This window comes from Emys orbicularis, chromosome 17 (genome assembly GCF_028017835.1).
Source record: "Emys orbicularis isolate rEmyOrb1 chromosome 17, rEmyOrb1.hap1, whole genome shotgun sequence".
Taxonomy (NCBI): Eukaryota; Metazoa; Chordata; order Testudines; family Emydidae; genus Emys; species Emys orbicularis.
Genome location: NC_088699.1, coordinates 4228493 through 4250518, shown reverse-complemented (window position 1 = coordinate 4250518; position 22026 = coordinate 4228493). Strand labels below are relative to the sequence as shown.

The 22026-nt window shown below is 43.2% G+C and overlaps 1 protein-coding gene across 1 annotated transcript; it reads right to left on the bottom strand.

Annotated features, from left to right (window-relative positions):
• Positions 1-538: 538 nt before the first annotated feature.
• Positions 539-11965, bottom strand: TRPV1 (transient receptor potential cation channel subfamily V member 1). Its single transcript, XM_065418431.1, has 15 exons — positions 11649-11965; positions 10857-11023; positions 10371-10523; positions 9715-9855; positions 8555-8853; positions 7711-7887; positions 6893-7057; positions 6513-6608; positions 5706-5776; positions 4774-4939; positions 4165-4231; positions 3370-3686; positions 2458-2585; positions 1263-1378; positions 539-690 (listed from the first exon to the last, which is right to left on the bottom strand). Exons 1-15 carry the CDS (start codon positions 11963-11965, stop codon positions 539-541), a joined length of 2532 nt encoding a protein of 843 aa, XP_065274503.1.
• Between the last annotated feature and the right edge of the window lie 10061 nt (positions 11966-22026).

The following is a 22026-nucleotide window of genomic DNA, read 5'->3' as shown; positions in this document are numbered from 1 at the left end:
TATAGAGCATTCCACCAAGCAGTTGAGGAGCCTCCCAAGGGTCAGTTAGGATGTGGAGATGGGGAGCAAGCAGTGAAATCCAACAGAGACTTTTGTGTCTCTTGTTTGGGGCCAGGTAGGAAACCTCAAGGTCTAGGCCGTCTGTAATTTTTCCACTAGGAGGTGAGGAAAACTCCTTGTGAGCAAAAATACTCAAGTTTATTTCCTGCTTTTAATCAGCATGTGTGATGTACAAAGCTCAAGAGAGCCTTCTAGTGTGGTTGATCTGGAGATAAATACCTAACCAGTAACAGAGGCATAATGACCAATTTTTGGCAGACTTATGTTGGAAATAACTATGGAAACATGGTCTTAACTAACAAGCTGTTTACTTAGCATGTTTAACGAGTCATTACATACAGTAACTTCCTCAGTCCTTTTGCAATAATGCCCTATTCTCATAAAGGGCTCCAAGTCCATTGTCTGTGAAGACAGACAATACACTTATAATTAACCTTCTTCTTAAGAACAATTGTATTCAACAACAAACAAACAAAAACTACACAGACTTCCTTGCCCCAGAGTCGTCAGGCTCATAATCATGTTCCAAAATGGGTTTTAACTTGGCTTCTTCTGGCTGTTTCTGTGCCTCCTCTCGCCTGCTCCCATCTCTCAAAAGTGGAACCAAGGTCTTCCAGTTTTTCCCTGAAACTTATAAGCAAAGTGGCTATTAATGTTTTTTTCCTATAGAAACAGACCAGAATATTCCTGGTTTCCAACACAGAGGGAAGCTGATATAAATATAAAGCACAAGTGAAGATTTTATTCTTCTAAGAGTTTTATTCTTCTGTCAGTTTTCCATTCTTTTAAGCTGACAAGTACACCCACTGATCTATGAACTGGGGTTCTTCTGCGCCGACTAGGGAGCTACTGCACTGTGGGGTTGGGGCATCACAGGGTGGCTCCTAGGGTACACTGCTGCCATCTCTACCCAGCTCACCAAGGTGTGCCGCTCATTACACACCATGCAAACATCCAGAGTGAGGAATTGGAGGGAGCTAAAGAATTCCAAAGAATAAAACTGCAAAATGAATAAAGGGTTAGTTCGTTTTAATCCTTTTGCCCACTGTGTTCATTTAACAGCAGTTCATGTAGCTATTCGAAGTTTCACTGAGAGATGTATAAACTTGCACTACATTATGCTGCCTCTATAACCAAATGTATAGTCTAATACTGTCAGAATATGGGAAGAACCAGAGGGTTTTCATGCCTGGATTCCTCACCTCTGCTAGACTTAAAAGAAAAACTTGAGTTTCGCTTCAAGCCCATGCTGTATCCGGGCTCCTCGTTGATTATGCCCAGATTAGTGTTCCATGTGGACCAGTTCACCTCATCGACTCTGGAGAGAGAACAAAAGTGATTTCATGTTGAAGGGGATCTAATTTATTCTCCAGAAAAGGATCTAGAGTCTCGAGGACCGTACGCACAGGATAACTTTGTTACGGAACCAGTTCCCTGTGTGGACAAGCTACTCAGATAGTTCTTGTAGAATAGTAATTACTACTCAAGGTTCACAGCAATAATCCTAGAATTTTTGTGAAGTGAAGCGTTACAGAATGGTGCTGGCCTAATCGTCGTGGCTGATTAAAGCTCCCTGTGGCTTTAATGTTCTGTATTAAAGTCCCTAATATACCAAATAAAATTCACCATCTACTGGATATTTGCAAAAGGCCACTCTCAACCCGAGGACTAAGGCAACTGCCCATAAAGAATTCTGTAACATTCACCTGAGGAGAAACCTACCTGACTCAATTAAATTTATATCATACTATGCAGAGAAACACCAAGGGATTCCATAGTCACACTCTGTCCCTGTGTCCCAGGGCAGAGGATTGGCTGTGGGCTGGTGAATCCATGAGTATGCAGATCCACTGGCCAATCACCATACAAGGAAGAGTTTGGGCTATCGCAGGCCTGCTGTGTAACAGTTCTGCCAATGCTTCATGGTTTGGCAGGGGAATGCCATAGATGTCCCTCTTGCATAGGTCAGATACTCAATCTCTACACTCTGGCCAGGATTCTCCACACTGAGAAATTTGTGTCCCAGTGGCCCAAGAAGTAAAACAACATAGAATCAGATATGGAAAGAAAAAGGCTCAGCTGCAGTATCTGTTCATTATCAGTTGAGCTATGATGCTGCTTTGAGACTGACAGCGATGAGGGGACATAATGCTGCTATTTTAATATAGAAGGTCTGCTTGGCATTCTGGCATCTCAGACCCCACAGGCTGGACCAAGTCTATTGCGAATTGGACTAAGAACCCATTTCACTCCCGCCACTGAACAACCATCACTTAGTGTAATTTTTGGTCACCCTAAGTTTAAGAGCTCTACATCCCATTACCAGTTATTGAGCCATCCCAGGCCTGTAGATGTGTTTCTGTAAAAGATTATCTATTTAAGATAAAACCAGGTTACCTGAAACACCATCTGTAATCGTCCTTGTCATCAGGTGTGGTTCCCACTAAGACTCGCTTCCCGGATCGGAATGAGTTTATCATACAGTTCAGGTAGCTGTTTTCGATATTCAAGATGGTGATGGCTCGCTACCAATTGAAAAAAGCAAAAGGAGTGGGGAACAGCTGGCATGTAACTATATTTATACAAATGTCGAGTCCTTTCTTTATAAAACAAGAATCCCCGAACTTTCACCTGCATTGTCAGCCTAGGGCAATGATCACACCAACCACAAATCATACAATTTCTCTAGAAGTGTGTCTTTTAAAATGATAGATGATTACTGTTATGTAGTCAGAACTACAGGGTTTCTTTTTGTACACAAAAGCTGACATGGCATTATCTGCAAACCTGGCAGAAGGCACTTGCTTTCCTCCAATGCATAATCTCTATCTTTTCGTATTCTGATCATGGTTTTCCAGTGTCAAGAGCCTAAATGCCTTCAGCTTTTTGACTCTGTTATTGTCTAATAATAAAAATATTTATTTTCTTAAACTGCAAACATCTGTGAAATATTCAGTGTATACCAAGAACATCTGCTTAAACAGTGCATCATACACCAGATGAGGAAAGGGACCAAGGACAGTCATACAGGCTTGTGCCCATGGGTAAGGAATCAAAAGTTAGAAAGACTGTGATAGATAAATGTCTATCAGGGATGGTCTAGACGGTATTTGGTCCTGACATGAGGGCAGAGGACTGGACTCGATGACCTCTCGAGGTCCCTTCCAGTCCTAGAATCTATGAAAGACATGAAAATCTGCAAGTTTAGAAACATACCAATCCCTCCTGATTCCCCTTAAAGCGCTTATCCCCCAAGTTCTCTTTCTAGTTCCAACATGAAGACCAGAACCCTTGGGGGGATCGACAAACCTGGAGTTTCCAGATGCTCTTACTCTCTTGTGCGATCTTGTTCACAGTTTCCCCCATCAGCGCAATCAGCATGTTGAGCAGGAGAATGTAGGTGAGGATGACGTAGAGGACCAACAGGATGACAAAGACAGACTTAAACCTGTAGTTCTCGGTGAACTCTAGATCTCCCATGCCAATGGTGAACTTGAACAGCTCCAGGCAGGTGTAATACAGACTGTTGTATGATGTGCGGCCACACTTCAGCTGGCCTGATCGGGTGCAGAGACAGCTGTCATTTTCATGTCCCTCATAGTCATCTTCAATCAGAGTCACCACAGCTGTTGCAAATGGGAGGAGCCATGTATACAAGAAAAAGATACTCAGAAACCATGCTCATTTTGAAAACAATGAAAAACTTGCAAAGATGTATCTGATTAGACACAATATATTGATGGCCATTGACTGCAGGTGGAGTTGTGGGGAGTCAGAAGCTCTGAAAAATCAGTCCCCAGGATTCTAAAGTTGGGCACCCAACATGGAGGCATCCAAAATTAGAGATTACTTGAAAATGTGGTGTCTCAGTTTCTCCATCTGTGAAATGGGAATAATGCTGCTTGGCCAGCCACTTTGAGATCCATATAAATGCTAAGTAGTAGTATTCTTTATTTTTTTATGGAGGTAGAGATTTTGTACAGGGGTGTGATGTAGATTTCTTAGTTTCTAGTTGGTAAAGGGAATTCTAAATTAACTGAAAAGGTAATTTTTGCTAAATCTCATTGATTCTCTAAGAAAAAATAACTCCCAGGGTGACATTACCTGTAGAAAATCCCAAGAGAAATACTAGGTAGACAAACATGAAGCGACATAAATCCCTCAGGATCATCTGCAACATGGAAACAGAACATTTTATAGGAATCTAACACAAACTGCAACCAAGAGTGGTGGAAAGTCCTGATTTGGCTCCAAGAAGGAACTATACAGTGTGAACCCACTGCTCTTGCCTTACACCATGACTGAGTTTCCGAGTACTGGCTTTCAATATAGAGAACGTTTCCTTTGCATTATTCATAAAACCTATTAGATGCATATGCAATATATCTAATGCCAAATATATTTTCAACCTTTCATGTGTGAATCAAGCTAAGACAGTGTGGTTCTTTTTCCCCCTCTATCGACTACTTGGCTAGACCACATGAAGAGGTCAGACTTCTTTGTGGAGAAGGCCTGAAAATAATCGAGGAGAGTAGAGTTAACTGACATGAGCCTTTTCAGACTCACTGGCAACAGTGAGTAGATTTCCCCCCCCCCCCCCCGAAGGTGAAAATAAAGCTGCTCTCCTTGGTTTAAACCGTAAGGTTGTCAGTGGTGGTACTCTCCAGGCCTGTGAAAATTCAGCAGTGCTTGCCAGCTGCTCCCTAGACTGACCTTCTCAATCATGACAGAGTAAATTCCCATCTGCTGGAAGCCTCGGGTGTAGTACAGCATGTTAGCCCAGCCCAGGGCCAAGGAGAACACCATGGATGCCACATAGAGTTCCTGGCCACAGAAGTACAGCACCACTGAACTCAACAGGAACAGTGAGTGGACAAAGCTGAAAGACAAGCATGGTCCAAGCATAGAGTGCAGATCCTCCCAGGCAGGCAAGAAAGGAGGGATGAAGGCATACGCAGTGGACTCAGGAACTCCCCAAAAGCACATTAGAACCCATCTGGACAGACATGTCCTCCTAGGCCAACCTCCATCCCTTGAAAGATTCTTTCCTTTCATGCTTCACTTGTCTTCTGCACCCTCCACAATTCCTCTCCCCTTAATAACTCCTGAGTTTCCCGCATACCCGTTTCTCCAACCCAACTGTTGTTCTTCTGCCTTGCAGGATGTCAGCAAGACAAGCCACAATTCTCTGTTGTCCTCGAGCGCTGCTCTCTCTGGCATTCCCTCTCTCTCACCACAGAACTGGCAGCAGTTCAGGGAGCTGCCCTGTGTAGCAGCCTTCCGACTGGGGAAGGCAGAGGGTTCCAATAGCATAAAGCGGAAGGTACCATTGGGGACAAGAGAGGTTTCAGCATGACCCAGTGCACAGGGCATTGGACTGCAAGTCAAGAGTCCTGGGATCAATTCCTGGCTCTGCTGCGGGACCCAGACAGTTAACCTCTCAGCACCTCACCTTCCCCACCTGTAAATGAGGGTTATGACCTGGAGCCACCTGTGTAAAGTGCTAGGAGAACTGGGGGATGAAAAGCACTGTGCTTATTTCAAAGCCCGTACATGCAATGCCTGGCTCAAGCCAAGGCCATGAGTCCCTCAGGCTCCTAAATGCCACATTCAAACGCAAATAAAGAAGTTGCTGAGAAGCTTACAAAAGAACCTCACTGTAACTGTCAGCTAGCAGAGTCTTCAATGAGGGCCGCCTCTGCAGGAAATATTGTATCTGCAAAAAAGGGAGACGAAAGGCCAGTTTCAGGTTGGCAAGTACATTTCCACTGTGAATCTTCCCAGGGACCCATCACTCTGTATCTAAGTGCTGACTGTTATCTGGGTCAAAATTCTTGGAAATGCTGCTGCAACCACTGCCCCTCTAAGTGCTGGGGAGGTCTGCTGAGCTGGGTCCAAGCTGGGAAAAGGGAAACAGCTCACCCTAAGTTAGCCCACAAGAACCTCTCAAAAGCAACACACATTCCAGTAAGCATGAGCCTCAATTATGGTTATCCCCTCAGTGTAGCACTACTCTGGAGCTTGCAGCTTGTGTGGGAGCAGCAGCCCATTTGCTCACTGGTTTGAGCAACTGTGATCACATTATACTTGCTGTGTGTTCTTTACGTTGGCCACCATACAGTAGCAGTTTGTGTTTAAAACAGCACTGATGATCTCTAAAGTCCTTAATGGTGCAGGCCCTGGCTATATTCAATACCCCCTTAAGCCTTGTCTAGGTTTGTGTCTGTGCTCAGGCACTCCTAGACTTTGTAGGGCCTTCCCTCTCATACAGTAGGACGACAGGCAACTGCACCTTAGCTTTGTAACTCAGTAGAAACCTGACAGCTCCTGGCCATCTGTAGCTTTCGAGTGAGGGATGGACTCTAATAGCAGCTCGCCCAAATCAAGGGGGGCACCTATTTTTGGCTCCCACCTATCCACATGGCTCTAAGGAGAAATTTCAAAGCTCTTACCCCTCTGAAAAAGAAATAGAGACCTCCCAGCACACTCAGGATCTCTCCAATGATACGAAAACACTCCTCGGTGGTGTATTCAAATTTGAAGGGAGGCTGCATAACACAGGAGCAAAGGATCAGCACAGCTGAAGATGGAAAAGGACCTGTCAGCTGACAGTTGAAAGTGCTTGGCTTCCCTAGGATTGGTCCCTAAAAGCACTGCTTCCTCCATTCTCCAAGGAGGGGGCTGGAGAAGGAATCCTTCCTCTGTGCTTTTTCTCCCCCTCACTCGGGAAAGAATGAAGAACCTTTTAAGCTCTGGCACCAATAACATGACAGGCAGGCCTGGGAATTCATCCCCGGGGTGGTCACACTGATGAACATGACCAGTGAAGTACCTTTCCATGTTTCTCCACAGGTCTGAAGTAGGCGGCCAGGGTGAGTATGATAATGTGCATAGCATAAACAAAGAAGTTGAAGTAAAATAGGCGTTTGACGAATCGGTCCCACTTGTCCTGCAGCAGCCTGTTCAGGGGCTCTACCAGTAGCATCTCATGGCGATTCTGCGAGGGGGATGAGAGAGAGAAGGAATTCGAGTCCCAAAGAAGCCAATACACACATAAGATGAGAGAGCACCTGCCAAAGGTCTTTGCAAACAGTAAATGAAATCTCATTTCATCCCCAGCGAACACATTCTCCAATCCCCGGAAGGCAGGGAAGTGTCATTATCCCAGTTTCACAGATAGGGAAACTAAAGTAGAATGATTTGTCCAGGGTTGCTCAGTGAGTTAGGAGCAGAGCTGAGAAGAAGAAGCCAGGAGGCCTGTCTCCCAGTCCCCTGCTCTAACTAAAATGTTTCTCTCAGGAGCCCAAAGGAGTGCCAGGGAATGACATACAACACAGAGGCTTGCTGAATGGTATGACTGTACCCTTACTTGTCTGAGCGAGCACTCCTGTGAACGGTATTGCTGGCTTCAAGCCAAAGGGGAATATTTGCAATAAAGAGTCCTGGGATTAACTTCCACAGTCAGGTGGGCAAAAGGAATGTCAGTGCATAGACTCGTGCCAAGAAATTACATCTCTGCACTGTTCCTGATCACTATTTACTTGTAACAAAGCTCTGCAAAATGGTGCAAACCTTCAGAGACATGCACTATACAGAACACAGCTGACCACTGAACCCAGTAAGAAAGTGTAGAGGAGGTTTCATACTCACTGGTGTTTTGCTGCTATACGCAATGATCTCAAGCACTGAGTTTTTCTCACACGTGTCTATGGAGGACAGGTCATAAAGAGATGAGTGGACGGGTCCATAGGCCCATTCGGTGAACTTCCTAGACAGATGCCTACACTCAGGCTCTTTGATCTCTCGTCTAAGGATATAGGCGAAAATCTGATCATAAAAGAAGAATATGTGACCAACATTTCAGCTATGGTAGATTTTTTGTTACTCAGTTTCTCAGTAACACAGGAGGTCAGATTCCTCCCTGGCTTAACTGCACTGATGTCAAGCCATTAGGATACTGTACAGCTCACAGCTTGCAATATCCAAAAGCCAGTGATCTCATTGGGTTCTGGGGAATGGGGCAATATGAATTTGGCAAACGGGCTAATGCAGTAGCACAAAGAAGTGTCTCTCTGGTCTCTTCCAGTTAAGATTCATGACTATCTTTGGCCTCTCAAACCTAAAGCAGACATCTAGAGGCACCTGTTTTGTATCCCTTTGAGGTCACTGTCTTGGTGAATGGGAAATGTTTTGGAATTGGCCATGTCAGCCAGTCAAAGATGCACTTCCTACTCCACCTGAGAGTGCAGCCAGGGCACTTTTACTGTTTCCATCTAGGCTGACATATGTGTAGTGATACTACATGACTCCCTCTGGACACATTACCTAGATTATGCCAACGCTTTGCTTTTTAAACTCCAGCGTTAAGTCCTGCAAAGTTTTCCACCATCTCAGTCTACTAGGCCCAGGCAGCAAGTAATGACATGTACCCAGTGTAAATGTTTTGATTATACTGTGTGTCATTTGAAAGGGTAACAGGTATGTGTCCACCTACCCCTATCTTCCCTTTCTTTGCAGCCAGGGTTAAAGGAGTCAGTCCCTTCTTGTTAGTGATCTCTTCCAGCTTCAGCATCGGGTTAATTTTGGCACCAAGGATCAAAATGTTGTTATACACCTTTGTTACAAACTTGGTGTTATCTTTGGTGTTATCTGCAATCTCCACAAGGGCGTGCAGAACTGTATTGCCCATAGAGTCCTGGCCAGCTATATTGGCTGGATGATACCGATTCTCGAGGAGGAATTTCACAATACCTAGCTGGTTGGTGCAGGCAGCCAGGGAAAGAGGCAGTTCACCTAATGGCAAGCAACATGAACCACTGGTCAGAAAACTCACCATATGTACAAAAGTCACCTTTATGAGCCTAAAAGCAAAGGAGAATCTGAAACCTCTGCAAGTCTGAAACCTCCCACCATGACCAGACGGGTGAGCAGTTCTCCATCAAATACTGTACCAAATCGTAGTCTCATTGTAAAAATTGTATTTCCCTATGGGACTTAAGCACTGCATAAAACTTGTGCAGGCCCTCTAAACATGGGTGAATTTCACTCACTAGTGAACATGTTCATACCTTGCTGATCGATACACAGGGGTTATCTGGACCCAGCATATGAAGAGTTGAAAAAAAAAACAAAAAGCAGAATTCTCAAATTAGAAATGCAGATTGAATGGTCCCTATGTATTTTGGTTAAAAGGACTGAATGTGTTAAGGGAGTTTTCCCCCAAAAAAGACTTAGTGTGTGAGGTCCAAACACAAGAAGTTTTAGGCAGAAAAAAAAATTATGCTTGGATTATAACATCCTCTTCCCACTGAAAATAGATGGCTATAGAAATATTGAGTGCAGGGCTAGAAGGTGCCTTTAATAATGATACAACCCATCAAGAGATACAGAGGTAGTTCAGAAGACAAAATGGGGTTAGGTACCCATCTTGCACTGAATATCAATGGGAAATACATGCCTAACTGCCTTAGCTCCTTTGTAATCCCAGCCCCCATTAGGGAAATACTTGGGAAGGTTGGATTAGCCCCTCTGCTATTTGTGGGTCATCTGGTCCCCCATAATAAGGAGTATTTGAACAGCTCACATTTGAGACAACTCTCTTGGTTACTTGGTTACTTGACTGAAATCATGTATCATGCTCCTTGTTTTCCCTACCAAAATAAAAGCCAGGTTTCCCTTTGATTTTTCTGAAGAACTCCCCGTGGGCTCTCGCATGAACGTCTGCTCCATTTTGGACCAAGAGCTTCACCAAGTACATATTCCTCCTCTCGATGGCAATATGGAGAGCGGTCTGACCTAGGGAAACACTCATCAGACCACAGAAATCTCACTTCACATAACACAGAGAACCAGCTGCCAGACACTACAGGCTCCTTCTTCTGAGGTTAATGCAATGTTGGTGAAAAGGGACAAATTGAACAGCCCTGGAGACTGAAGTGCTCTATTTATCAACAGAATGGAGACAACAGAGGCAGCAAATGCAGGCTTCATTGCTCCCCTGCCAATGTGTTCCCAACCCTATCCCACCAATGTACATCTAGAAGAGGAAGAAAATTAGACCACATTAACCAAACATGTCACTGGCAGAAATAGCCGATGTGATCCAGGTATTTCAGGAATACAAGTGCTGACTAATAGCCAGGCTCTCCGGCAGTTTGTGGTTCTGCTTTCCTAGAACCAGAGCTTCATTCTTGGTTACATTCAGAGAAACGCCTAAAAGGCTCAGACAGTCCTGTGTAGCCTATCTCCAGTCTTTCTATACAGACGTAGGCTCAGGCAAGGCCAGACATTCTCCCAGCTGCCTCTCTTACCCTTGTAGTAGTTGTCAGTATATTCTGCGTTAACTAACTCTTTCAGATTGCCGGTTTTCTCCGCAATTTCCAGAAGCAGGGGAATGGTATCATTCTTCCCATCATGCAGATTCAGCATGGCTTTCAATAAGCAGGTTTTCCCAGTTTCTGGCTCTGTAACACAAAGGGTTACAGCTATAAAAAGGGGCATTACAAACCTGCCCTCTGACATCTAGGCATGCAGTAATCACAAGGGATCTGGGATCTTCTGAATGGATGGAAGAACTCAGGGACATTTAGGGTTTCACAAATAACCTCTCAAACTTTTCTGAAATTTCCAGCATCTTTATAGAGAATTGCCCAGTCTATAGGAAACTACTGCATGATGCAGAATCCCCTGCGATGTCTTACCGTGTATTTAAGTGAACACCATGCTGATCTTTTAATATCAGCAGCGCTGCTGGAAGAGGGAAATGGCATTTGGATGCATCTGACACTACTAGGTACCTTTGAACTCATTGTCTGTGAGATGCTTCCGGGTCTCATGGAGATAGGTCAGCAGGTCATTCAGATCACTTGTGTCACCTTGGGCCACAGCATCAAAGATCCTTCTGCAATCATAGAACTTGAAAGCTTTTTCTGAGCAGCTTGCAATGGAATTGATAGATAGGAGCCTGACAAAGATAAATTTAGTTACTGAAACGTAAGGATTAAGCAAGTCTCTTAAAAACCACCAGACAATTATATTTCCATTACTGGCTTTCAGTGGCACACACATTAGTGAATATTACATATATTAGTTGTACAGTCTGTAAGGTCATAAAGGTTTAGACACGCAGATGTACTGGTGAAATTATGTTTTTACTGGTGAAAAGTTAAGAACAAGAACTCAAATCTAATTAAGCAACTAAGTCTAACATCTGATCACACTCCTGGGAGCCAAGAACTCCTCTGAGTTCTAATCCCAGCTCTACCACTGGTTCACTGTATAGCTTTGGCTAAATGATACAGGGCAACATTTTCAAAAGGTGCCCACTAATTTTGAGTAAGACACCAAAGAGTTTGATTCCTAGAGGCACTATTGATTCATTTGGAGAGTAGATTGCATTCAGAGATAGAACTCCAGGATGGGCAATAGTCATTAAATGTACCATAGTATTTGGGATACTTCCCGTTCTTTAAGCATAGGAAATACTGAAATATCTGCTGTAAAATCAAATACTGTGGTGCAATGGATAAATGCTGAGCTATGCAACCCAACCCCTGTCATAATATATATCCAATATATCAGGAACTTACTTGGAAAATTGATTGTATATTTTTGCCCTTTCCATATTGATATTAAACTTGATGATGGGAGCAGACCCCACGTGGTCCATCTGGTACAAGGAGTCCATAGGCGCCATGTTCTTATCGCTATCCCCCATCCCAAAGCGGCCTCGTCTAGCGAAGATGTTGCTTTTGGGCAGCTGCTGTACCTTTGTGCTCTGGCTTCCCTGAAGGCTTTCAGGGGTTCCCAGAATGGAATCCTCACCATCTGTGTGCTCGTCCGTGACTTCAGAGTCCTCCACATCAGAACTGCCAAGTTTCCTCATCTTTCCAAGGATGGATGACATGGCCAGCAGGCTGCAGGGAACCCAGTGACATTAATACTGCCACCTGATAAACTATGTGGAGCTTAGTCTGGCTTCAGTTATGATTCTTCACCAGTTAGAAAATGAGTTGCTTTCTTTTTCTTTTAAGTGAAGGTGCTGGCTGCCATCCTGTATTACCAGAGCAGGTACAGCAGCAGTATACGCTTTCTACTCACTGCTCCTCTCGGCCTGTGTGCCTCATCCCTGATCTGGAGAGACCAACCACTGCTTTGGGTTAAGAGAGGAATTCAGAGGAATTCTGCTGAGATTACCAATAAGGGGGCCAATATGTGCCAATCGTGGTCATGGTTCTTATGATGTGGTCACTTGTTCACTAAGGCTGGGGCTGTCTCTTTTCTATTCTATTACCTCATCACTTCCAACTCGTTTCATACGAGCCCATCAAACAGCTATCAGATGGTACATTGCTCAACTGCCACCACCGTTCTGGTGATAAACACTGACTTGGTATTCTGCTTCACAGACAAACCAAGCCTCTTCTGGCTCACAAAGCTCTGACTTACAGTAAAAGAATCAGGGGTAAGGTCTTGAAGGAAACTCAATAGAGATTCTCCCCCCACCCCTTTAGCCAGTACCTGGCAGACACTGGGAAATAATATGGCAGACTTACAGAGTGTTACAAAGCCAGGAGCAAATAAAAATATATACATGCCAGGAGGGAAAGATTGCAGGGCCAAATGTCAGGTCCTTGTGCATGCTGGGGAGGAAGAGGAAACAAAGACACATGGAGCTCTTGTAAGACTTATGGAAAGGTATAAATTACTACACAGGCACATTGATCTGGTATGGTTCTATTATCCTGTCTTGGAAGACACCAATATCTAAAATGAAAACCTCGCTAACAAGGCAGTATCTGGTAGTGTGAAGAGAAATTTTCCTCTTCGCCCTGCAGCAATCCACTGATGCCCTGAAGCATGAGGTTTCACTGTTCATGTCTTCATCTATATAATTTTTTTTACTTTGTTCATGAAATAATTTTTACAGTATCCTACTGTGAACATGAAGAGAAGAAATGTGACACGAAGGATCTGGTCTTCACCACCCATGAAGCCATCCTCAGCAAACGTGCTACTCCCCACCAGATGAAGCACTGAACTGTTTAGAAAGTGACTTTTAGCTCACACTGTCCTGTCCTTTAGCATTTTGTTAGGCAGGCAGCTTGGGTTTTCTGCATGCTTCAACATAACTATTCACGCGAATAGCTCCTAACCTGAAGGAAATAGCCTCCGTATGTGAAATCAGTATGCAGCAACATTCCCTCTGGGATGATCCACCAAAGAAGAGGCTGCAGCACTTATTAATAAACCAACTGATATGGAAAATCATTTTTACTACTTCTGGGGGCATTCTGTGCCAAAAAAATTAAAAGTTCCACACACAATATTTTAAAATTCTGCAAATTGTATTTGTCAAAAATAACACTGCAGAATCATGCCAGTTTCAATTATTTTGGTAATTTATTTCAAAATCCCTGTCAGCAAGTATGTCTGTACCAATACAGACACACACAAAAATTCCCCTGGGAGTAGAGAGTTAAAGAAACCCCTATGACAACCCAGCTTCTCTTTCTCTGCCCCCTTCTCCCCCCAGAGCCCAGCCGTGGGGCCAGACACCCACAACCGCTCCCCTGCAGAGCCCACCTGCGAGGCCCTCCCAGCCCAGGAATCCCCATCCCCTCCCCCCCCCCCTGGCCCAGACACCCGTTCTCCCCTTCTCCGCCCAGGGATCCAGAGGGAGAAACAGCCTGATGCTTGGTCCCAGGCTTTCACAGAGTTTCCTGCATGCTGCCCTCTCCTTCCCTCAGGGAACATGCTGGGAACTGCAGCTGCCAGGAACCCTCTAACTCCCTCTCCCTCCCCCCAGCAGTGTCTTCTATGTACAAGCTGGGCTCTGCCGAGTCCAGTGGCCCCTAGTGGCAGCTAGAAGCACTGCAGTCCATTTCTGTGGGGGATAGGAAATTCTGCGTGCACGTTAATTTCTGCAAAATTCTGCATTGCACAGTAGCGCAGAATTCCCCCAGGAGTAAAATTTTACACAGGATCATAGGGGCAAACTACATCACCTCAGAACATGATAGGTTTCAGAGTAGCAGCCGTGTTAGTCTGTATCCGCAAAAAGAACAGGAGTACTTGTGGCTCTCTGTAGGTGTGTATATATATCTCCTCAATATATGTTCCACTCTATATGCATCCGAAGAAGTGGGCTGTAGCCCACGAAAGCTTATGCTCTAATAAATTTGTTAGTCTCTAAGGTGCCACAAGTACTCCTGTTCTTTTTTCAGAACATGATAGATCCCTGGCAAGGAGAAAACAACAATTTATTTGCACATGAGTAATTAAAGCTCAAAGTAAGTTTCTCTCTGTTTGGAAACAAGAAGGCTAATTCTGCTCTCAGACCAGGGTAAATCAGGAGTATCTCATTTATATAAAAGGGAGTTGCACCAGTCGGTAAGTGATAGCAGAATCAGGTCCACGGCATCTACCACAAACAAGCTCTCTCATTCTCCCTTTGCCCATCCGATGAGAGTCAGGGGATACAAGAAGGGGAGAGGGCAAGTTGTGTTAGTTGCAGGATAAACATCAATCAAGAGAAACAGGACAAAGTAAGGAGCTGACACTGGGGAGAGCAGATGAGAAAGGGATGGAGAGAGGAGGTGTGCTAAAGAAATGAATGAAACAGGTGTCCAGCAAGTTTGAAATGTCAGATGTTGCTGAAAGGGATTTGGAGGACAGGACTGTAAGAAGATGCTATGTTGTTGTGGATGGGCCTGTTAAGAGCACATAACTAGATGGGTAGTAATTAGTCTTGTGTGGGTAGAGGTTAAGGATATTCCTCCAAAGGTTGATCTATTCACCAGTGAACTGGGCCTCAACCAATGTCTTTGCGCATGAGGGCTGCATCTCAGCCATGTAGGAGCAAAGAGACGTTCGGCTAACATGGGAAATTACCACGTACTGACTTCAGTGGAGTCACAGTGGTGTATAATTGGCATAAAAGACTGGAGAACCAGTTCCAGTCAAGATAGCCACTAGACAGGTGGTCCTTGGAAGCTAATAGTCACCTCAGGGACACTAAAAAAGCAAAAAAAAGGACAAGTTACTATAGATGAGTAATATCTGGAAGGCCAGCACTTTGATTGTGTTTGATTTACAATTACAACAAATATGTTAAAATGAAGTGTTGTTGTAGCCGTGATGGTCCCAGGATATTAGAGAGACAAGGTGGGTGAGGTAACATCTTTTATTGGACTGAAGTTGGTCCAATAAAATATATTACCTCATCCACCTTGCCATGCTAAAATTAAGACTGTTTCTAGACTCTTTTATCATTAAAGTGTTTTAAACAGTGCAGTGTGATCAAGAGGAAATGAGGCAAACACTGATACATTGAGGCGAATCTGACATGGGGTAGGAACTGCTGCTCATATCATTATTAGATGTAAAGTACTCTGGAGGATCAGTAGTAGAGAAAGCAATTCACTGTACCCCTTTTGAACTTTGACACAGCCAGATTTGAGAGAGTGTGGAATGTCCTCCTACGAAACATTTCCTGAAATCCCAGATTGTCTGGAAAATCTAATGCTTTGAAAACAAGGGTTTTATGAAATCCTGCAACAGCAAGTGCCCTCCTCAGCTATAAACAGACCACCATGCTAAGAATTATTATGTATACAAGCAATAGCTGACCAGTGACCTCAAACGTGCTTATGGTGGTGAGTTAGCAAGACCACAGTTAAAGTTATATCAGGATTTTCAGTTCAGTAGGATTCATTAACCTCTAAATCAACAGCACCTATACAATTTTCTATGGAAGTAAACATGGAATGAGAATGATGTTGTCTGTTTGAATTTTCAATAACGATACAGCATCAACAATAAAACAAAAATAGAAAATGTTAAAATGACATCTACCATAATTTAGCTTTGGGGTGCATTTTTGCTTAAATTTCCAGTTCTGTGGGTCTCTCACAAAAAGAAATAGAAATAAATAAAAAAGAACTTTTCCTAATATCTTAAATTATTCTGTAAACAAGAAATAATGCAAAAAATAACTTTTCATTTACAGTTTGATATTAAAATACTTAAGAACTATAAAATGTTCCCTGAAATAATCAACAGTGGGTTTAAAGAATGAAAATAATCATGGGTTTTTGGTTTGGGGTTGGGTTTTTTTTTCTCTTTTTGGGGGGAGGGGGATTGTCTCCTTTAAGCGAATGTACATCTGGCAAAAAATGTCAGACTGGAACCTGCAGACCTTTATTTCTCTACAGAACAGGTAGAGTATAGACAGCAGCACAATGACCTTTCTCTCATTGCCTTATCAATACGCCATAACCGTTTTCATCATTCCAAAAGCTTTCGTTTTAAAAACGCTTGGTAGAAACTTCAATAATGACAGGAAAGCTACTCAGCCTCATACAGGTCTGAATTTGCAAGATGTAAAGACTTAAAAATTCACTGGAAAGGTATTTTGTCTTTAAATTTCTCATGTGCTATCCAGATAAAATGTACCTAATTTGGGCTCTTCTAATCCAGTGTATATCAAGATTCAATCCTATACAACAAGATAAATGAAAATATTGCTTATAAGAGCCTCCAATTGAACCACAACTAGTGATAAATACCAAAGGGTAATTTACAAACAATGCAAAAGCATGCTAGTCAAATATACATGCAAGACTTACAAAAGCTCCCAAAAATGCCACCTTCTGCAAAATAATCCAGTCTCAATAAGTACTCTCTGATCTACAGGAGTTTTTCCCCCCTACAGTTTTCAGGAGTCCTCTCTTCTTAGGTGATTTGTTTGGAGCAACATCACAGATCTTCCCTCCACTTCGTTTGTCTGCGGGATTGTTCTACACTCTGATCGTTTTGTAAGTCTGAGGATGTGCACTAGAACATTAACTTGACTAATATAATAATTAAGAACTATCCTAGAAGCAGAAGTAACAGCAGCAGCTATTCCCGAGAGTGTATCAAAGCTCTTTACAAGAATACCAGTTTTTTTTTTTTTTTTTTCAAATTACATTTAGCAATGGACACTCCTTTCCAGATTTCCTCTTCACAGATACAACTGACGTTCCCAGGCTGAATGTTTTGGTGGTTCAGCTGTACACATCACTTAATATGAAAGTTTGTAGAGATTTTTTCTGAGATTGTTCATCTTTGCAGTGGCTGTTAGTGATGTTATAATAAAGATCTACATACTATCCAAAGAGGAGTTTGATTACAAACAGAGTTGATGAACTTAAAAAACCAATTAAAAAAAATCTAAACACCATTTTATTAATCTGTTTACACACCACGTTTTATTGAAATAATACATGCTTACCTTACTCAGCTGTGAACAATTAATGTAAGTGCAGTTTGAACACTTGAAGTATTTCCTTACCTCAGGCAGGCTGGTTTTATTAATCTGTCCTTCTATCTAGGATATTTACCTCAAGGAATGGGCTAGAAAGACAAAGCAATTCTAAAAGATATGCTCTAGCCCAGCCAGAAGCTTTGGACTGGACACAGGAGTCACTGGGTGAAATCTCTGGCCGGTGTGCTGCAGGAGATCAGACTAGATGATCACAATGGCCCTTTCTGGCCTGAACATGTATGCAAAGGGATGCTGCAATATTCACAGCACATTGTAATTACATTAATCAAAACAGCCTATGACATTTTGTTCAGAACAAATAAAATGCCTGTTTATTAATGCTTAAGCATAAATTAACAATGATGGGCCAGATCCTCAGCTGGTGCTACTTGAAGGAACTACTTCTTCACGGATATAAGCGAACTAGGTATTTGGTTGTAGGAACAAGTACATTTCCTGAACAGGTGAGCATTTAGCACCTGATCTACCACTGACCATCAGAGTTTGAGTTTATATTCGAACAGCAGGGTTTGATTCTGTTCTGGCTTATCCAACAGTACATCTGGAGCAATTCCTTTTGAAGTCAATGGAGTTAAACAAGTGGAGAAGAGAAGAGTCAAGCACTCAGTGCCCACATTCGGTCATAGATACATCTCCAGATTTCAGACATTCTGGAAACAGAAAGTCTCAATGTATCCATAAAGGAAAATTAAAGCAGCCAGAGGAGTGAATGAAACCACAGAGTGGCAGTTTGCTACAGCTAGAGAGGGTTGTGGGGAAGTGAGGGGACAACACACAAGAAAGAAAGAGGAAGACTGCAGAATCTGAGCTTGCCTGCAGGAATGTGTGACCTACAGCTTATCCTATTTATGTCTTGCTCACGGGAGTCACTGGAGGCAAGTTTCCAACAAAATTTCTTTAGAATCGAATCGATCCTCTACTTAAAAACAAAACCAAACAAACCTGGCCACTTGTCCCCAGTATAAAGTCTGCTATGGGGAAGATTCACATATTGAAGGACATAAGGCAGCAGGGTCCCTAATTGATCTTGCAGCCAGGCCTCTGCCTAGCAGATTGCTATGCAAGATACCACATTGCCACAGATAACCCGAAGGAAGTGTCATGTAAAATACAACCTCCTAGAACTGTAGTGGCTGTTTGTCAGCTTTGTGTGATGAGCTCACAATTGCTGAATCAATTGATGTAGGAAGGGCTAAGGTTTACTGATTCCAAACAGGGGGAAAGACTGAAATGTACCCAGCACTTGTAGATAAGAAAAAAGGGCAACATGAACATTTCAGTGTGACAGTTTTTCTTCAGCTTCTCTGTTATTATTAGCAAACTGTGTTCTGATAAAATGTTTGACATACTTATTCCCTCCTTGATAGATCTGGCAGCATTTGACAGATCTTACATCTGTACAAAAGTCAAACAGAATTCTAGGTAATTCCTGAGGACAGATGAAACACTGCAGTTTTATATCAAAATGCATGATGTACCAAAGCTTTTCAACAGTGTCAGTTGCTGTATAAGCCAATTTCACAATGGATGATTTTTGGAAGAGCCTAAATTAAATAATAATGGCAGGTTAGGGCCCAATTCTGATCTTTCTTACACCAGTGTAAACAGGCTAGATTCTCCAGATCAGATGAGGTGCATTCAGCATAAGTCTGGAGGGGCTGGCCAAAGTGGCTTGAATTCTGATCCCATTTACATAGGGGTAGCTCCAGTTCAAGAGAGTCACTCCAGATTTTTCACGAGCATATGAAAAGTACATAATCAGGTCTACTATGTCTGAACAATGGAGAACAGCAGTGAGGTCCAAGCCTACTGGTATCTACCTATAATGCAGGGAATAACTAGAGAACAAGAGTCTTCAGAGCGAATACAACATGGCCCCCATTATGGTTGTACCACAGGCAAATAGAGAAATCAAGTGACTTTCCCGAGAAACCTGCGGCAAAGCAGGGACTTGAACATGGGTCCCAAGTCCCACCCTAGTGCCCCCACCACAAGGCCATATTTCCTCTCGCATCCTCGCTCTGCACATTGCTGTGAATCATGACAGCAGTCAGTCTCAGCAACACAACAGAATTACAATGCACAGTGAAACATCCAGTAAACCTCATTATGCTGGACTATCCACTAAGCTAATCACATCCAGCTTTTCAGAACTATGAGGAAGGAGAGTTAAGTGCTTCAGCTGCAGTAGCTAGATTTTCAGAGTCATAATTCAATTATCCCTATTACTGCCTTTTACTTCCCAAAAAAACGACACCCCTGAGGCGCTGTGATCATGTCTCTCATACCCCATCTCGCTTCCTAGGCTTTTCTCCATCTCTTTTTGCTAAGTGCTTCTTTTGTCTCCATCTCCCATTCCTGGCTTCAGACTTTCTCTGACCCTTCCCAACCCTGGATGCACACTTTTGGAACACCCTCCCATTTCCTGTGCATCAAGGGCCTCCCCTCCCCCTCTGATCTCCTTTTCTCGTGAAGATGCTACTGTCCTGCTCTTGCCTCACCTACTAAGGTCTCTGCACCTTCCCATGCCTCAACCGTTGTCCTAAATACTGTGTTTGTTTGTATTAGACTGGGCCGGGACCGGGTTTGGATGTGATCAGTCGACTTGCGGCAGCATATAAATAATAAAATGGTGAAATTGACCCCTGTGCAATGGGTCCTACATACATCTGAGGCTTAAATGGTGCCTAGGTCTTGAGTAAACTCTGCACACAGGAATGAATTTTACTCACCAAACATCCTTTCTCATCAGTTGGCAAAAGAAGACAGAAGTGACAAGAGATATGCTAGGAGCGTTAACAAACACAGCTGGTGATGGCACAGTAGATGGGGAGGACTCTGAGTTACTACAGAGAATTATTTCCCAGGTGTCTGACTGGTGGGTCTTGCCCACATGCTCAGGGTCTATCTAATCACCATATTTGGAGCAGGAAGGAATTTTCCTCCAGGTCAGATTGGCAGAGACCTTGGGGGAGGTTTGCCTTCCTCTGTAGCATAGGGCATGGGTCACTTGCAGGTTTAAACTAGGGTAAATGGTGGATTCTCTGTAACTTGAAATCTTTAAATCATGATTTGAGGACTTCAGTAACTCAGCCAGAGGTTATGGGTCTATGATAGGAGTGGAGTGGTGAGGTTCTGTGGCCTGCAATGTGCAGGAGGTCAGACTAGATGATCATGAAGATCCCTTCTGACTTTAAAGTCTATGACTTTATTAATCAGGGAAATTCTTGTCTCAATGAAGCACAGTAATGAACCATATTCCAGATTTTACCAGCTCCCTGAAACTGGCACAGATGGATTCAAGGATTAATAAGCGGCAGCTGCAAAGACCTAGTTTTTGAAGGGGAAAATGTTATTGGCTCCTGGCAGTATCATTCAAAAAAGGGAAGATCTGCTGATGCACAAATACAATATAACTAGCAAAATTAAAACAAAGTGCTACAAAATAGGGTGTTTTAACATAACCTTCAACTATTCATAACACAAGAACTAGGGGCCACCAAGTGAAATGAATAGGCAGCAGGTTTAAAACAAACAAACGGAAGTATTATTTCACACAATGCACAGTCAACCTGTGGAACTCCTTGCCAGGGGGTGTTGTGAAGGCCAAGACTATAACAGGGTTCAAAAAAGAACTAGATAAGTTCATGGAGGATAGGTCCATCAATGGCTATTAGCCAGGATGGACAGGGATGGTGTCCCTAGCCCCTGTTTGCCAGAAGCTGGGAGTGGGCGACAGGGGATGGATCACTTGATGATTACCTGTTCTGTTCATTCCCTCTGGGGACTAGGCAATGGCCACTGTCAGAAGACAGGATACTGGGCTAGATGGACATTTGGTCTGACCCAGTATGGCCGTTCTTATGTTCTACACTTTGTGTTTCCTGATCACGCCAATGGCTCTTTACCCACCACATGGAAAAGATTGGTCATGAGGAGGCAGGGGATTAATCCATCACTTTAATTAAAGTCTGTGGATTTAGAGCTCTGGGATAGGAAGCAGGTTTCTCATTAAGACAATATGAGTCAGTCCCAATGCTGCTAATGAACAAGATGGATACGCAGGTCCAAATTTCAGTTAAAACAGATGCTTCTAGTTAATAAAATTGTACCCAGATAATATGAAACCACTTTATTTACTTCCCTCTCTCTCAAGTAAGGAAATGCATGTCCAACTTCTCCTGGATGATGAAATAAAATACAAATGCTTTTACTTTAAAATAAAGGAGAGTGTACAATGATCAGTGGGGTGCTTTAGGACCATGGCACATGGGATAGAAACCTAGAGACTTATGGCAAGTTCACATGAACAATCCTCAAAACTGAAAAAAGATTTTAATCCAGCCTGCAAGTTGCTATGCCAAGGCTTGGTTCCTTCCAATATATAAAAGGCAGAGAGTTATAAACTCCTTAAAATAGAACATATCAAGGAAAACGGAAAGGACGTTCTTGGGCTGACACACGTGAGCACATTTCACCTCTCCCTGGCAACAACTGTGGTAAGAAGAGAGGGGAATGGATCTATCAGGAGCGTTACTATAACTTTTCTAGAATGAAATAAAAGCCCAATGAACCATCTAGTCAAATATCCTGCCAATGCTGAATTCTTCAGGGGAAGCTCCACTCCACACACACCA